The sequence below is a fragment of the Schistocerca serialis genome, chromosome 3 (assembly GCF_023864345.2).
Source record: "Schistocerca serialis cubense isolate TAMUIC-IGC-003099 chromosome 3, iqSchSeri2.2, whole genome shotgun sequence".
In the NCBI taxonomy this organism is placed as follows: Eukaryota; Metazoa; Arthropoda; class Insecta; order Orthoptera; family Acrididae; genus Schistocerca; species Schistocerca serialis.
In genome coordinates, this window is record NC_064640.1 from 934222648 (window position 1) to 934239279 (window position 16632).

The 16632-nt window shown below is 40.6% G+C and overlaps 1 protein-coding gene across 1 annotated transcript in view; it reads right to left on the reverse strand.

Moving 5' to 3' along the window:
- Window positions 1–16632, reverse strand: part of LOC126471210 (ATP-binding cassette sub-family G member 8) — a 329035-nt gene that overhangs the window by 13315 nt on the left and 299088 nt on the right. Inside the window, exon 15 of the mRNA XM_050099326.1 lies at window positions 9771–10045. Within this exon, the coding sequence (XP_049955283.1) occupies window positions 9771–10045 (275 nt within the window). The remainder of the gene's footprint in view (window positions 1–9770; window positions 10046–16632) is intronic.

Here is a 16632-nt window from a genome sequence, read left to right on the forward strand (position 1 = left end):
TCCACAAATCACTGCAATTTAGAAAGCACAGCTTCTGTGAAATTCATCTTGCTCTTTTCTCACATGGTATCCTGAGAACAACGGATGAAGAGCAACAAACAGATTTTGTATTCCTAGATTTCCAGAAAGCATTTGCCATGGTGCCCCATAGCAAACTATTAATGAAAGTATGGGCATACAGAATAGATTCCCAGATATGTGAGTGACTCAAAGACTTCTCAAGTAACTGAACCCAGTATGTTGTTCTCGACAGTGGGTGTTCATCAGACAGAAGGATATCATCAGGAGTGCCCCATGAAAATGTGACAGGACCACTCTTATCCTCCATACATATAACTGATCTGATGGACAGGTTGAACAGCAATCTGCAGTGTTCACTGATGATGCTGTGATGTATGGGAAGGATTCATCATTGAGTGACTACAGAAGGATACAAGATGACATAGACAAAATTTCTAGCTGGTGTGATGAATGGTAGTTACCTCCAAATATAGAAATATGTAAGTTGATGCAGATAGTAGGAAAAAAGAGTCCCATAATGTTCGAATACAGCATTACTAGCATGCTGCTTGACACAGTCACATCAATTAAATACCTAGCCATAACATTGCAAAGCAATATGAAATGAATCAAAGGAAAGGTGAATGGTTGACTTTGGCTTATTAGGAGAATTTTAGAAAAGTGTGGTTCATCTGTACAGGAGACCACATACAGAACACTAGTGTGACACATTCTTGAGTAGGCCCTACTGCTTGATTGTTTGGGATCCCCACCAGCCTGGATTAAAGGAAGACATCAAAAAAATTCAGAGGCTGGCTACTAGATTTGTTACCCTTAGGTTTGATCAATATGCAAGTAGAAATGCAGGAACACATGAGGCAATACTGACCTTACAACTTATCTTACAAGATAGACTAAGGAAAGGTAATCTTTATGTTGTGACTCGCCGATCTTTCAAAGTGCCGCCATGCAGTTACGCGCATCCTCTACATGCGGTGCTGTTTACCAGCCATGCAGCAGCTGCGCCACCTAAGTGGCCAGCCAGCCAGCGGCTGCTAGACTCGGACTCAGTTATGATTTGACTGTTAAAGTGACACACGTCTTACTCTGTTTACTTGATCTGTGACTTTCATGTATTGTGTCGTCCTTGAAATACATTTGTTCAACTTGAAGTTAAAACAATTGGCGACGAGGTAGTGAATTTTTCTTTTTCATCGTTGACCCACGTGTTTCCATGGCTACTTTAGAGCAACAATTGCAAGGTCTCATAGAACAGCAAACACTTCTCACAAATGCGATTCGTGATTTCATCACAGCATCAAATATGGGGCATCTCTCGTCGTTGTCTCTACCTCCTTTTCCTCCTTATGATGAGATGGCGGAAGACTGGTCTGATTACGAAAAACGTCTTTGACAGCATTTCATGTCACGGACGACCAAACACGTAAGTCTCTGTTCCTTTCATGGATTTCACCTCAAATGTATCAGTTGTTGTCGCAATTGGCTCCTTTGAAAGATCCTGCGTCTTTGTCCTTTGCTGAAATGTGCTCACTTCTGTCCATTTATTTTCAAAAGCATATGCATGTGGTAGTCTCTCGTGTTGCCTTTTATCATTGTGAATAACAACCGAATCAATCCTACCGTGCTTGGGCTGCTGAACTTCACGGCCTCAGTAGAAAGTGTCAATTTGTTACTGAAGTTCACAAAGAATCCTATGCCGATTCCATGGTACGGGATGCTATTATCCGGTCGGCGCCCGACAAAGAGGTTAGGCAACGTGCCCTTCAGTTGGCAAATCCGACTCTAGATGAAGCCCTATCCATCATTCAGTCTTTTGAAATTTCTCGCGCCGCTGGAGCACAAATAGGGGCATGGGTTGACGTCGGGGAAATACAACCTCTGTGCGCTATTGACAAAGCGTGTGGCGTGTCTGCGCTGGCTGACGTGGCCGCAGTACACTCCCAAGTGCAGCCTCGGCACTCAGTAGAAAGTGTCAATTTGTTACTGAAGTTCACAAAGAATCCTATGCCGATTCCATGGTACGGGATGCTATTATCCGGTCGGCGCCCGACAAAGAGGTTAGGCAACGTGCCCTTCAGTTGGCAAATCCGACTCTAGATGAAGCCCTATCCATCATTCAGTCTTTTGAAATTTCTCGCGCCGCTGGAGAGCAAATAGGGGCATGGGTTGACGTCGGGGAAATACAACCTCTGTGCGCTGTTGACAAAGCGTGTGGCGTGTCTGCGCTGGCTGACGTGGCCGCAGTACACTCCCAAGTGCAGCCTCGGCCTAACCGTAAACAAACCTCTAAGAAACTGCAGCAAAACCCACGGCAACTTCCTTCATGTCCGCGGTGTTTTATGAAACATTCACGACAGGATTGTCCACAACGCTGGGCCGTGTCTCACAAATGCAAAAAAAAAGGGTCATGTGTCATCCGTTTGCAAATCCAACCACATACACGATGTTCATGAACATGGCACTGATTCTGATTCTGTGTTGTCTGTCAATTGTACTTCTTCCCTTTAAGGGAAGTTATTCCTCACTGTCCAAATACTTGGTCGAGATGTTCGCATGCAGGTGGATACTGGTTCTGCTGACACTATAATCAATTCTTAGACGTATCTTCAGTTGGGTCCTCCAATCCTGTCACCTGTCACTAGGCAATTACAGCCTTACAATAAACAGGTTTCTCTCTTGCGACAATTTGATGCTGAGGTATCTTACAAATCTGTCATTCGCACTGTTCCCATATTTGTGGTCAACCATAGTAACGCGGAGAATCTTTTTGGTTTCGATGCCTTTCGCGTTTTTGGGTTCTCCATAGATGACTCTGTCAATATCGTCTCTGATGCTATTCCTTATGCTCAATTGGATTTCTTGTCGACGATATTTTCATCCCTTTTTCTCCTGGGTTAGGCCGTGCAAATGACTTTGAAGCTCATATCACTCTCAAACCCACTGCTCGGCCAAAGTTTTTTCACGCTCGGCCCATTCCTGTGGCCCTTCATGATCAGGTCAAACAGGAGCTGGATCGTCTCACTGCTTCAGGGGTCTTGCTTTCTGTCACTTCCAGTGAGTGGTCCTCTCCTGTCGTTGTCGCTGCTGAGCCAAATGGTGCTATTCGTCTCTGTGGCGATTTCAAGACCACTGTAAGTGCTCAATGCCTTATCGACACTTACCCTATGCCTCAACCTGAAGAATTGTTCACTAAACTTGCTGCCGGCCAGTATTTTTCTAAACTTGACCTGTCAGAAGCTTATCATCAACTTCCTCTCGACACTGCTACCTGGAAGTGTCTGGTCCTTAACACGCCTTTCGGCCTCTATCAATACCAACGATTGCCATTCGGGGTTGCCAGCGCCCCTGCTCTCTTTCAGCAATTCTTGGAACTATTATTGCTCACTGTCCCTGGGTGTATAAATTACATGGACGACATTGTTGTCACTGGCTCCACCACTGAAGAACATCTTCAGAATCTCTGCACTCTTTTTTTATGTCTTACAGACTGCCGGTCTTAAGTGTAATCTTCAGAAATCAAAATTTTTTCAGGCATCTATCACATACTTGGGGTTTCAACTCTCTCGGGATGGTATTCGTCCGCTTCAGCAAACTGTCGCTGCGATCGATGCCCTTCCTCGCCCTACACCTCTTAAGGAACTGCAGGCCTTCTTGGGGAAAATTGCATACTATCACAGGTTTTTACCGTCTGCTACTTCGGTGGCTCAGCTGTTGCATAAAAACGTGCCTTTTCACTGGTCCGCATCATGTGATGCGGCTTTCCACAAATTGAAGACTATGCTGAAACAGGACCCGTGCCTGGCTACCTATCGACGTGGCCAACATCTTGTTCTTGCCACGGACGCCTCTCAATATGGAGTCGGTGCAGTCCCTGCGCACTGTTTTTCTGACGGTTCTGAACAACCCATCGCTTATGCCTCCAGAACGCTCACGGATGCCCAACAAAAGTATTCTCAAATTGAAAAAGAAGCTTTGGCCATTATTTATGCTCTTCATAAATTTGGTGTTTTTCTCTATGTATCCAAATTTCATCTTGTTACGAATCACAAGCCACTTGTTTCCTTGTTTCATCCATCAACGTCACTTCCCGACAAGGCTGCACATCACCTCCAGCGTTGGGCTCTTTACTTGTCTCGTTTCAATTATGAAATTCATTTCTGGCCAACAGCTCAACATGCAAATTCTGATGCACTGTTTTGCCTTCCCATGGGTCCTGATCTGGCATTCGATAGGAACGAACTTTTGTGTTTCCACCAGGATGTTGCCGAGCAGCGGGTTGTGGACGGCTTCCCCATCACCGGGGACCGGCTGGCGGCTGCTATGGGTTCTGACCCTACCCTCTCCCGGGTTTTACGCTGTATTCAGAAGGGTTGGTCAGATCGTCCATCTACTAAGACTTCTGATCCACTACTATGCTTTGCGTTACTGCCTCACGGCTAGGGATGGTGTTATCCTCCTTTCCACCGACAATGCTTCGCCGTGTGTTGTGGTACCTGCGCCTTTGCGTGCTTCGGTCTTATCGCCTCCTTCAGCAAGGGCATTGGGGCGTCTCTCGCACGAAATCTTTGGCGTGCCGTCATGTGTACTGGCCCGGCATCGACTCTGAAATTGCACACATGGTCACTGCCTGCGGCCCTTGTGTGTCATAGGCCGCCACCCCGAAGTCATCTTTGTCACCGTGGCCTTCGCCTGAGAAGCCCTGGGAGTGTATTCATGCTGACTTCACGGGACCTTTTCTAGGTACTTATTGGCTTCTTGTTATTGACGCCTACTCTAACTTTCCTTTCACTGGCCGTTGCATGTCGCCTACCACCGCGGCAACCACAAATGCTCTAGCTCGCATTTTCTCTTTGGAAGGCCTTCCCTCTACTCTTGTTACTGATAATGGTCCGCAATTTGCCTCTTCCGATTTTGCGGATTTTTGTGCCCGTCACGGCGTCACGCAAGTCACAACACTTTATTCCTGCATTTTCCAATGACCTAAAAGCACTGGTCAAAAACTGTATTATTTGCTTATGAAGCTACAAGCAGTAGAAACTCCCACCACGTGTGGGCAGGCATTATCTACGTGAAATTTAAGCCCCAGGTGGTTTACCATGGAAAGCAACAAAACAGAGTGTAGTATATTATCGATATGGTTTAAGGGTGCTGTGGATGACAACCAATGGGGTTCCTGCTGTGGAAAGTAACGGCACCTCAGACCATCATCCCTGATTAGTGGGTGACAGTCAAGTTGGTATTCCACTGCTGTCCGCGGCATCTCCAGAAATGTCGTCAGTCTGGAATCTCATTGGCTGGAATAGAAGTGTCCTCTGTGATGAGCCCCACTTTAAGTTGAGCCCTGATGACCTGTGATGATTTTGTTTGGAGATAACCCAGTCAGCGATGGTATACCAACCTGACTATCGCCCACCATATGGCCCTATAACCAGGAGTGATGATCTGGAGTGCCATTTCTTTTCATAGCTGGAACCCTTTGGTTGCCATATGGGGTACCCTTACAGAACAGCAGTATGTCAACAATAGTCTGTGTCCCATTTTGTTGCCCTTCATGACGAGCCATCCTGGGCTTCCATTTCAGCACGAAAATGCCTGCTTGCATACGGCAAGAGTTTCTATCACTTGTCTCTGTGCTTCTCAGACCCTGCCTTGGACAGCAAGGTCACCAGATCTCCACCAATTGAGAACATTCAGAGCACTATGGGCAGGGCTCTTCAACCAGCTCACAATTTTGACTATCTAATGCACCAGTTGGACAGAATCTGCCATGATAATCCTCAAGAGGACATCCAACAACTGTGTAAATCAATGCTGAGCTAAATAACTGCTTGAGTAAGGATGAGAGGTGGTCCAACACATTACTGACTTGATCAATTTGTGAACTTCTTTCTTTTGAATAAATCGTCCAGTTTTTCTGAAATTGTGATAATTTGTTTGTCTGCACATGTGTATCACATGTAATGATTTCCATCCCATTTGATGGTGGTTTTATGAGTGTATTTCATTTGTTACAGTATGTCATGTTTAACAATCACCTGTTCTACATGACACTGATCACTAAGGACCTGAAAATGTAGATTTATTTTTGGCAAAATTAGCATCTGGTTTTGCCAAAACTCACATTTATTTTCATTGAGATTTGATTTTTTTAAAAATAATTAAATGTACAAATTAACAGGTTGTCATGCTATGTGTCTGAAGACAAAGCCTTAGTGATTTGAAACTGGCTGTTAAAACAAGTGGTGATTAGGGTGCTTTTTTGACTGGAATGCGTGCTTTTGTGAAAACTTCAAGAGCTTGTTCTGAAATGGTCTTTGCTTATTTCTTCTTTTGGCTCTATTTAAGCTTCCATCAAATGACTCTTTCTGTTGAAATATGGCAGCTTTTTCTCACCAGTGAATTTATTTATTGATTTCCTATTCTGTAGATCTAGGTATAAAGTGAATTGCAATGATGTGGAACACGTCCAGTCATACAGAGTTCAAATATAACTTACATGACAATAAAAGATTTAATGTAAATATGTTATCAACTACAAAACACACTACACAATGAATGGAAAATTGTGTTTCACTGTGGAAGGATGAGTAAAATATACAGGAAGCAAAGTTACGCTAATTTTTATAGCACATAAATATTGGAATACAACAAAGCAAAGTGTGGTGTGCGTACTGTAAGACCTTCGGTACACACACCATCAGATTATTTGACTTGTCGCTCTAACGAAGTAGGCAAGTGTCAGCAATATGTCTCGTGGTCTTATCGTGGCGTGTTTATCTTCTACCGTTAGGTCAGACGATAGAAATGGCACTTGCACGCTTAGAGTAACAGATTGATGGTGACCAACTTTAAACAGAACTTGATTAATTTTCACACACATTAATTAAAATAATAACAAGCATAAACATTACATAACTTGATTCTGGATGCTATTTACAATTGACAATCTGAAGTTCCTTTGGTCTTGGTACATTAATCTTATTCTCACATATCTCTGATACTTGACAAAAGTGTCTATACATTTATCTTCATGGCTATGCACAGGAATATGGTAATCTTATTAGGCGCAGACTGAAACTTGACTATAGACTATAGACTGGTACAGACTAATGCAGACTGGTACAGACTGGTGCAGACAAATGCAGACTGACTAATCGGAGGTCTGTACACTCGTTATAATACCTCACGCGTTCAGGTATCACTGCACGATTGTGATCCGCGAGGAGAAAAGGTTCTACGTTAGCAGCAATCTCATTGGCTGCGTTACATATTAATACGCGGATCAGCGGAAGCAGAATTTGGTGCGTCTCTAAGGCAGCGCCATCTCGTAGTGCGGAGACGGACCAGCTCGCACCTGCACTGTTGTGCTTAGCGGTGCGCGCTCTAGTGGGAAAGATGTGTACGCGCTGACTACGCGGAACTATGTACACAACACAAAGCTTCATGTGTCAGTGATAGTTCCCAAAATAATATAAGAGCAGTAAAACTTCAAATTTAATACATGTATTTAAGAAGACAAAAAGGGTGAAATAATGTGAAACAGAAATTGTAGTTTACACTATCCTCGAGCAATGCACCACAATCACATTTAAAATAGAATTCCTGACATAAAATTAGCTAACATTAATTCTAAAATAACTTTTTAGTTTAGCTGTGACAGAAAAGATGCTTCTCTGATTTCAGGTGTTTCACATTGTTTTTCTTTTCCACTCAATTCAATAACTACAGAATCAGTGAATACTGATTCTGACCTTTCACGGGCATTCATAGCCATACAGCTCGTGCTTGGTAATGCTACAGATAGAACCAACAAGGTGCTTAGTGTAGAAGTATTACCAAAGACAACTCTATTCACATATCAGTCAAAGACTTTCAGCCTGTTCAAAATATGCTGGCAAATTTCATTTTCCAGTCTCTTTGTCCTGAGTGCGGACACTATAAACTGGCAATCAAGCACAAGCATAAACCAACTGGAATTAAGACTGCCATAAGGAAGAGGAATGGTGAGGGGAAACAAGCCCTGCCCCTCTCTTGCAAGACAGCCAGCCCACCTGCACATTCTGTTTTTCTGTGAAAGCAGAACTGAAAAACGGTCATACCAATCACCAATTACTTCTGGTGTTGTGATGGTCATCATTAACTTTGTGATGGAGCAGGATTAGCCTTTTCACTCATTTAAAATAAGAAATGAAAGCAATGAGCAATGCAGAATACAAAGCATTCAGTAATTGCTACTGTGAAATTGCTTGCTGAGATTGTCAGTGTCGTAAACAAGATAGTTCATACCCAACTTCTACCATTATTTGATGCAACTACAGTTCAAAACAGCTACCACCAAACACTGCAACATGAAAGTGCCCAAAGTGTCCATATTATATCAACTAATGAACTTTAGCTAGCAGACAAATGTTCACAGTTCTTTGTTTGAAGATGTTAGGTCTCACGGCTGAGTCCTGTGTTTCATTACATAGTGTCTATCTTACAGAGACCATTCAACCAGCCACAACTGATGTGTCACCAGAGCATTGAGCACACCAATACGTCATTGTGTTCGTGCAATTTTTATTTTGTAAACATGTTCTTATGCACATTATCTTTTCAAATTGGGTGTTGCCAGATGATGTGCAGTACCAGTAACTGAAATTGGTTATATTTTTGAAATAGTAAAGCTATTTCAAACTACCTCTGAAAAAACAGTTCATCTGGATACAAATCACAATGAAATAGCATTTACTGGGTAATTTTGCATTTTCGCATTTTGAGGCAGAATTTGCATCTATATTTGCATTTATTGCAAATGCAAATTTTTCAGATCCCTACAGATTAAACATTATGTTTTTGCTATTCGCCTCCATTATCATAAATGAATATTTAGTAATATTTCCACTCATTTGAATTATGCAAAGGAATTTTGCTGTCAAAATCCAGGATGAAAGGTGCATAAACCTTTTCTAACAACATCAGTGCAAAGACTTAAAAACAAACTAACTAATCTGTGTGTAAAATAATGGAAGTGTTTCAATGGTGAATTGTATAACAATATAAAGAGACAAACTCGTTGAGTAAAGATAACAAAAGATTAAAGGTAATTCCCACATCATGGGACAAAAGCACTCAGTGAATACACATACAGCTAATAGTTATTAAAAATACAGTTTTCTGGATTCAAGGATGATGAAAACTGACCTGCTTGCAGCCATAATTGTAACCAAAGTAGTAATAATAACATTAATTTATATGTGAATCCTTCCCAACTATGCTCCAAAATGTAATGAGTAAAACTAAGAAAAAGTTGTGTAAAGATTCATCTTGCCTGAAGCATTCAGCTATCTTTAACCTTGTCTGCATTTATTGTATTACATTTGTACTCATTCTACCATCTGTTTCAATAGTTTTAAACAAGACATGCCACATTCAGTGTGGCTTCTTCACTGTAACTCATATGAATTTTGCCTGCACTTTGAGATAAGTATGTCATCTATACCAAAACATTCTAATTATAGTTGCTTTGGCAATAACTTTAATAAATACAGGTACAGAAATTGCACAGATCACCAGCAGCCATACATCAACATGACAACACTGAATTTTCTTGTTCATGCCTATGCAACATCAAATAAAACTCAATCTTATATTATATGAGACACTGGAAAACAAACTGAAAGTATGAATTAGTGATTCAGTGGTTTGATAATTCAAGAACCAAAATGAATCTGCCGAATGCTAAAAAGAAAATCACAACTCCTTACTGGGCGGTTATGACAGGTGGCAGTTGCAGCTGCTAGTACTTGAGGTTGGTACTGACGGTGCAACAGTGGTGGCAACAAGAGATGAGCAGGCGACACTGCAGCTACCCATCGACACCATTCTCCCATATCTGCAGGGTGGAGAAGTAACCCTGAGGCCAGAGATAGTACAAGGCCAACAAGGCCCACCAACAGGGAACTTACAGACCACACACGAACTGCTAGTGCCACTACTGTCGCCATTGTCTGCAGGGCAAGGAGTTGCAGCAACATGTAGCCTGAAAGCATACACAACATAATTATATTCACTGCATAGTGTGGCCATTTATATTATAATTCTTAAAAGGGCACAAAACTATTCATATCATAGGAATCATTTATTTTAAAGATTCTGAAAAGTAGTTTCATATTTAAAAAATTGCTACTCTTAAAATGGGATTGAACTTTTTTCTCTACATTCTGTGTTTATTCCTATTTCTTTTCTTTCTTTATTTTTGCTATATATCATATACATTGATAGTGATCACACATGTTTCACAGTTAGGAAAGTTAGACTGCATGAAAACTATTGCAATGGATTTGGAATTGGTGACACAGGGGCAGAAGGGGAAAGGTGTCCACAACACCACTGATCCTGTATCAGAACATTCACACCTTCTTCTGGCAGATGCAGTCATAATTGTGGCAGTAAGTTTCATGACAGACAATGATGACTATTGAGAAAGGAAGCTCAGGAAACCCATTTGATTTGACATGGCTTAGTCACTGAGAAGCTTTCATCCATTTACACTTGCTGTTTTACTTTTAGAACTGTCCTTCAGAAAATATTTCTGTTGTCAATTACTTATTATTATTATTATTATTATTATTATTTAATGTTGTAAATTATGAATTTTGTGTTGTAATACTAATTACAACTATCATGTGTGTTTCATGTTATATACACTAATGGAAAAAAAAATCACAACACCAAAGAGGAATTGTGCGACATAAACAAAAGTTGGTAAATGTGTTTCTGCATCTGAAATATGATGTCTATTCCAATTTTACGCCATTCACATTAGACTACTGCTAGTAGTGTCACTATTAGGATACAAATCAAGTTTTCTTCAAATACACACTGTAACAGTCATGAGCATTAGTTACCTTTGAGATTGTACATGGTGAGTTGATGTCAGTCAAAAATGCCTTTAAAGCAGCAAAGATGACATTATAAACACCCCACTGAGTTTGAAGGAGGTCATGTAATATGGCTATAAGAATGTGGATATCCCCACTGTGGAACTGTGGAAAGACTGGGCAGAAATGTAGCCACTGTACATGATTGCTGGCAGTGGTGGTCATGAGAATGTACAGTCGCAATATGACTGGGCTCTAGATGGCCTCATGTCACTACTGAGAGAGAAGATCATCATGTTTGTCATATGGCTCTGGTGCCTCATACTGCATCTGCAGCACCAATCTGAGCAACAGTTGGCATCACAGTGATACAGTAAACTGTTACAAATCAGTTACTTCAAGGACAGCTCTGAGCTAGATACCTTGTAGCAGGCATTCCACCAACCACTGCCATTTGTGACTTCAGTGGTATAAAGCGAGTGCTCGTTGAAGGGCAGGATGGAGGTCTGTTGTGTTTTATGATGAAAACTGGTTCTGCCTCAGTGCCAGTGATGGCTGTGTGTTGGTTAGGAGGAGGCCAATTGAAGGCCTCCAACCAACCTGTATACGTGCTACACACACTGGGCCTACACCTAGAATTATTGTCTGGGGTGAAATTTCGTATGACAGCAGGAGCACTTTTGTGGTTATCCCCTGACTGCAAATTTGTATGTCAATCTGGTAATTCAACTTGTTGAGCAGCCATTCATGAAGAGCATTCCAGCGGTTGTTTTCCAACACGATAACAGAACATATGGAACATCATCAGATGACGACTCCAGTGTTATCCACAAACAGCATTAACCATCTCTGTATTGACTGATCAAGTGCAACAGGTATGAAACTCTATCCCACAAACTGACATCCAACACCTGTACAACACAATGCATGCACATTTGCACACTAGCATTCAATATTCTGGCAGTTACACCTGTCATTAGTGTACCAGCATTTCATATTTGCAATGGCTTATCTTGCACTACACTTTTTTTACATCAGTGTATTACCTTCACAAGTGTATTACCCTTCACGTATTAGTGCACACTTGTTATTTGACTCTGAAATCTGTCCTTATGCTGAGACACATTTCATCAAAATTGATCAACTGTGATAGAGAATGGGCAGTTAATTATAAATGTAAATACAAAAATTAATGAAGAAACTTTTTTAAAAAATATATAACTAGGGTAAGTTAATTACACAGTGGTTGGCTCTTGCACAGTCATTGATACCTAGGTTACATTTTTCCTTGTGATAAGTTTTTTAACATTTTCTGCTTGAACATGTATAATTACATGCATAAGAAAGTTAGGGTATTCACATATATGTTATTTATGCACAAAACTTTGCACTGCAGAAACAGGGAAAGTCATGAATGACATCTGTGTGCAATATTTACAATTATATTTAAGGATGTTTATCAGTATATTTCTGAGCACATTTATGTCAATTGCATGTTATTTGTGCATTTCATAGAACTGACATGAATTTGCCATGTTACATCTGCACTTCCCCTCATGAGCCATGGACCTTGCCAAGGTTGTGTGGTATGAGTTCCTCAACAATACAAACACCTGAATCATAGGTGCACCCTATTTGTGGAGACGCCAGGAAAAACATGTGGTTCCTGAAGAGTGGCAGCAGCCTTTTCAGTAGATGCAGGGGCAACAGTCTGGATGAGTGACTGATCTGGCCTCGCAATGTTAGCTAATGTGGACTTGTGCTGCTGGTACTGTGAATGACTGAAAGCAAGGGGACACTACAGCCATTATTTTTCCACCAGGCATGCAACTTTTCTTAAGGTTAAATGATTATGGCATCCTCCTTAGTAAAATATTCTGGAGGTAAAATAGTGCCCCATTCAGATCTCTGGGCGAGGATTACTCAGGAGGGTTTCATCTTCAGGAAAAGCAAAACTGTCATTCTATAGGTTGGAGCATAGAATGTTAGATCACTTAATCGGGTAGGGAGGTCAGAGATTTAAAAAGAGAAATGGATAGATTGAAGTTGGATATAGTGGGATTGGTGAAGTGTAGAGGCAGGAAAAACAGGACTTCTGGTCAGGTCAGTACAGGGTTGTAAATACAGACTCAAATAGGATTAATGTAGAAATAGGTCTAATAATAAATAACAAAATAGGAATGCAGGTAAGTTACTATGAACAAATGAATGAATTATCATAGCCAAAATGGACATGATGCCAACACCCACCCAGCAGTTCAAGTTTATATGCCAACAAGCTCCACAAATGATGAAGAAATTGAAAGAATGTATGAAGAGATAAAAGAAATTATTTAGATGGTTAAAGGAGAGGAATATATAACTGTGATGGTGGACTGGAATTCAACAGTAGGAGAAGGAAGTGATGGAAAAATAACAGAAAAATACAGATTGTGATGAAAAGAATGAAAAAGGATTTTGGGTGGTAGAATTTTGCACAAAGATAATTTAATCTCACTAACGCCTGGTTTAAGAACCATGTGAGAAGGTTGTACTCTTTGAAGATGCTTGGAGACACAGGAAGCTTTGAGACTTCTTATATAGTGGTATGATAGTGGTAAGGCAGAGATATTGAAACAAAATTTTCAAGAGTAAGACATTCCCAAGGGCAGATGTAAACTCTGACCATAATTTATTGGTTAATTAAGGAAATTAAGGAGACGGGAGATGGATAAGCTGAAAGAACCAGAGATTATTGAGAGTTTTAGAGTGAGCATTACATAATGTTTGAGTGTAATGAGAGAAAGGAATACAGTAGAAGACAAATGAACAGTTTTGAGAGATGACATAGTGAAGGCAGCACAGGATCATTAATGAATTTAATTGATGAAAGCAGAGAATATAAAAATAGGGTAAATAAAGCTGTTGAAATGGACTACAGAAGTATAAAAAATGAGACTGATAGAAAGTGAAAAATGGCTAAACAGGAATGGCTAGAGAGCAAATACAAGGCTGTAGAACCATGTATAAGGAGGAAAGGTAGATAGCCCCTACAGAAAGATTAAAGAGATTCTGGAGAAAAGAGAAGCAACTGTAAGAATATCAAGAGCTCAGATGGCAAGACACTGCTAAGCAAAGCAGAAAAGTGTTAAGGAATATATAGAGGGGCTCTACAAGGGAAATTAGCTTGAAGACATCATTATAGAAAGGGAAGAGAAAGTAGATGAAGATGAGTTGGGAGATATGATCTGTGGAAATAAATTGGCAGAGCACTGAAAGATCTAGGTCAAAGCAAGGCCCTGCAGTAGATGACATTCCATCAGAATTGTTGAAATCCTTGGAAGAGCCAACCATGACAGAACTATTTCACCTAATTTGCAAGATATGAGGCAGGCAAAATACTGTCTTACTTCAAGAACGGTGTAATAATTCCAGTTCCAAAGAAAGCAGGTGCTGACAGGTGTGAATATTCCCACACTATCAGTTTAATAAATAGAATTTTATGAAAAGGATAGATTGCTACTCACCATATAGAGGAGATGAGTTGGAGACAGGCATGACAAAAATACTGCTAAACATGTGAGCTGTTAGCCAAAAGGCATTCTTCTGAAGTAGACAAAAATTACACACACACACACACACACACACACACACACACACACACACACACACACACTCAAGCACAGCTCACATACACATGACCACTGTCTCTGACAGTTAGCAAGTGACACACACACACAAGTACAACTCACATACACATGACCACTGTTTCTGACACTTAACAAGTGACAGTTGCAAAACATTTACACAAAGTAGTTACAGAAGAATTGGTAGAAACCAACCAAGGGGAAGATCAGTTTACATTCCATATAAATATATAAATGCTGGAATATTAAAAAGGAAAAAACTCCCTAACATTCTGCAGGAGATTAGGAAGCATTTTTCCTCTTTAATATTATTATCATGTTCTATCAAGCAAATGGCAAATTTGGTTAATGTTAAATGCAGGAACACATGAGGCAATATTGACCTTACAACTTATCTTACAAGATAGGTTAAGGAAAGGTAATTTTTATTTTCTCATTTTCTCATACTAATTGAGGGTGTAGTGCAAACTGTATCACACACGGCCCAGGCAATATTTGAACATATATACAACTGATTCACAAGAAACAGTTTAAATTTCAATCTCAAAAAGACTCAGACTTTTCAGTTTTGAACAAACCGAAATTACTTGCTGGTACCAGCAATAAACATTAATGGTGATACACTCAATGAACAAATGAAGAAGTATTGTTAAATTTGGGAGTTCCAACAACAAAGAAAAATAAAATGAAGTTAACACGTAAATGAAGTAATCAAAAGTTTCCAATGCAGCTCATTCATTTTGCAAATTTTCATGCCCTGTTGGCTTACAAAATTATTTTCTATGGTGAGTCAGCTTACGTAAGGAAAGTATTCATTCAGTAAGGGTTAACAATAATAATACTGCTGGACATTAGAAATGCAACACCTGGAAGTACATAAAATAATGACATTTTACTTATGTTGTGTATCCAGTATATAAGGAAGAATACATGATTATACTTGTTAGGGATTTGGAGGTATACAGGGTGCAACATGTAGTACACAGAGCTGCCAGCTGGTCATTGTGTCTGGTTTTGGATGACAGACACAGGACCATCATTCCGTGCCATTTCTCATCTACGCCAGAGTTCACGAGTCAGAGTGGCGGGCAAGTGGTGGCATGCTGTTCTCTTGGCAACCCATGACCAGAAGTTTTCAATGGTTGCTGTGCCTGTATGATAACAAAGAATCAAATCTCACAGTGTTTGTTCTTCTTGGATTCTCCATACATGGATAGAAACTTTGTGATGCTGTATGTGTATGACAGACTTGTCCAGAAAGGTAACACAATACCAGTCCTACGCCCAGTGTTGTTTTAGGGTGCACCGCAGTTGACCTGCTTCTCTCTGCTGCAGTGTCATGGGATACTGCAACACTGGTAACCATGGTGACAGTCCATAATGCTCCAGAGCACTTCCCACTGTTCGTGTGGATATTCGTCTTGTGGCAAACATGCCCATTTCCAGAAATAAGGTAGGTAATGTGGCTCCACTGTTTTCAACGGCCAAGTGAACAGTACGTCTGTCTCCTCTGGTGCTAATAAGATGAGACTGCTGATGTTCTGCAGGGGATTAAGTATGACCTTCCTGAAACCACAGATTCCATATTCTCGTGACAGTCTTATGATCCTGCACAATGTGAGCAGCAGTATCACGGAATAATAAACCGTAGTCTCAGCAGGCCACAGCCCCGCCACTGTTGAATTCTGACATCTGCTGGTAGACATTTCTCCTTCTAGGGTGAGGCATAAAACTGTCTCCTCACAAATTACCAACACTCAAACATGATCTCTGAATGAGAAACTGTTATCTAAGTTATCCTTACATATGGAATGTAGGTGGCATTGCTCATGCCTACTTTGTGTGGCTGCACTGAAATGCTAATTGTTTATCTATTTGAGCATGTAGCACACTTAATACTAAATTGATGGTCATAACTGTCTTCGAGGTGTTGCAATTTTTATTGCCAGTGGTGCACACATTTTGCAGTGCTCTCCCTCAAGATCTTGGAATTTTCCCTCACTTTCCAATGCATTTACTCCTTAATGGTATTTGTTGTTAATAATGTAAGTCAGCCCAACTCGAACAGTGTGTTATGCAACCACAATATGGGGTTTAAAAATAATTTCTGTGTAGACTTC